General features: G+C 30.2%; 1 protein-coding gene across 10 annotated transcripts in view; it reads left to right on the forward strand.

The window, feature by feature from the left end:
- The first annotated feature begins 255 nt into the window (after window positions 1-255).
- LOC106867625 (contactin-3) overlaps window positions 256-2,936 on the forward strand; it is a 629,470-nt gene continuing 626,789 nt past the window's right edge. For all 10 annotated transcript variants that reach the window (XR_016238615.1, XR_016238614.1, XR_016238617.1 and 7 more), the window contains exon 1: window positions 256-365. Coding sequence is in view for 4 of the 10 variants with exons in the window: in XM_089343329.1 (XP_089199455.1) it covers window positions 287-365 (79 nt within the window). In the remaining 6 variants the exon portion in view is untranslated. The remainder of the gene's footprint in view (window positions 366-2,936) is intronic.

A 2,936-nucleotide genomic window follows, 5' to 3' on the forward strand; every position in this document is an offset into this window, starting at 1 on the left:
CCGCCACCACCAACAACAACAACGCTTACAGCTTCACCACCACCACCAACAACAACAACAACAACAGCAGCAACAACACAGACAGCAACACCACTAAGAACAGTTACAACAGCCACAACAACAGCCACAATCAACTGACGTGAGCCGAAAATTGACAGCATCAGTTTATGATACGCGGAAAAGCTTAAACGGCAGCAGCAGCAGTAACACCAGCACCAACAGCAGCAGCAGCGGCAGCTGATGTTGCCTTTCTCTGCAGACACGCTTATACCATTCTGTTGACAACATGGTCAATTTGGGATTTACCAGGATGTTATGCATCGTCTATGTTTTATGTGCGATCTCTTGTTGCACAGGGAAAATAGGTAAGTCGTCTTTCGGCCTCCTTTGACTACTCTCTCATCGTCCATCCGGAATATTCCTTAAGATGTTGCCAACACCGATGAAACACACCACCACCACCACCACCACCACCGCAACCACTGGTGGTACTAACCAACATTGGTGTACAGTTTGGACACTTGCTCGGTCGCTTGGTTGCTCGGTGGTCAAACATGTTGGAGGTGCTTTCTGTTTACAAAAGCTGCCTTTTTTTTTTTTTTTTTTTTTTTTTTTTTTTTTGGTTTTAATCCCATTCTTTGGAATTTCCGCAATGAGTTTCCGATTGGCATTACATCACTTTCACAGAAAGTTTTGTTTCTGCTTCGAAACAAACCAGCACCGCTGCCGCCGTATCCAGAAGAGTTCTTGTGTTGATGCGTGCACATGTCTCACTGCAAACATGTGCAGTTTTATATGCTGTGCTGTATGAGTGGAGTGGTTGTGTGTGTGTGTGTGTGTGTGTGTGTGTGTGTACGTGTGTGTGTCTATGCACAAGAAATTATATATTTATATATAAATATATATATATATATATATATATATATATATATATATATATATATATATATGTATATATACATAAAGACAGATATATATATATATATATATATACATTAGCATATATATAAATATAGACATACATATATGTGTGTGTGTGAATTGTGTATATATACGTATAAGTACATATATACATATATGTATATATATATATATATATATATATATATATATATATATATAATATGCATACATATATATATGTATATATATATACATATACATATATATATGTACACAAATATATATATGTATATAGACACACACATACATACATACACATATATATGTGTATGTACATATATAGTCATATGCATGCATACATATTTATATATCTGTGTGAGTGTGTGTGTACATACAAACATATATACATATATGATGATGACTATATATAGATATATGCACAAACTTACACACATACACACACACACACACGCACACACACACACACACACATGCACACACACTCACTCACACACACATATATTTGTGCGTGTGTATTAATATGTGCATAAAAATATGAACATAAACAAAATTTGTTCGTTAAGAACGTTATGTGAATGCATGTGTTCATACATGATAATAATTGTTCATTACACACACACACACACACACACACACACACACACACACACACACACACACACACACATAGAAAGAAAAATGAAATATTTCCAAACATTTACAGAACTGATATATAATAAAAACCATAAAAAGCACACACACACATATATATATATATATACACCCACATACATGTAAAAATTGGTATTCATATCAATATTTATATATATATATATATATATACACATGTACACTACACAACATGTGTAATATATATATACATGTACACTACTCAACATGTGTAATCTTACAATAAACAAATATCATGAACATTATACATCATGAAAAATCGACATAAACATTCTTTTTAACACAGCACATGAATACAAATGTATGTGCATATATACATATGTATGCGTACCTTTATCTCTCTCTCTCTCTCTCTCTCTCTCTCTCTATATATATATATATATATACATATACACACTCAGAATTTAGAGTATATGGACATTTATGCATGTGTGTGTATGTGTGAGTATCTCTGCATGTATTATGTTTGTATTTGCGTGTGTGCATATATATATATATATATATATATATATATATATACACACACACATATATATGTATATATATGTACATGTATGTATATATATATATATATATATATATATGAATTTCTCTGTGTGTTTATAGAAGCATATCTGCACATGTATACCTATAGATATATACACATGGTATGGTAAAAATATATATGTATATACATATACATACACACAAATGGGAACGTGAAACTCTGAGTAACAGTTTTACTGATATTTTTGTTACTTTTTCATAAAGTATACATATATATATATATATATATATATATATATATATATACATGTGTGTATATGTATATATAAATATATATATATATATATATATATATATATGTGTATATATAAATATATTATGTGTGTATATAAATATATATATATGTTTATGAATATATACATATATATAAGTGTGTGTATGTATTATTTATTTATGTGCATTATCCCAAAAGTGTACGGAGTCAATACATTTGCCTATCCCAACCAGTACTATCCATCAATGGGTGATCACAGACAGCAGTAGCTATAGACACATAATCAGCTCTTTTGATATGGGAAATGCAGGTATGAAGTGAAGAATAATGGACATAATGATTTACATTGATCGTAGTTCTGTATTGATAATTATTTTATCGACCTCTGACTGAAAAAAGAAAATGTTGATACTCGTAGAATTTGAACTCAGAATGTAAAGATTTACATTTAAATACCATTGGATATTTTGTCAAATGCTCCAACAATTATACCAATTATATATATATATATATATATATATATATATATATATATATATATATATATATATATATATACATATATAGATAGATAGATAGATAG

Source organism: Octopus bimaculoides, chromosome 27, assembly GCF_046866305.1.
Source record: "Octopus bimaculoides isolate indiv1 chromosome 27, ASM4686630v1, whole genome shotgun sequence".
NCBI lineage: Eukaryota > Metazoa > Mollusca > Cephalopoda > Octopoda > Octopodidae > Octopus > Octopus bimaculoides.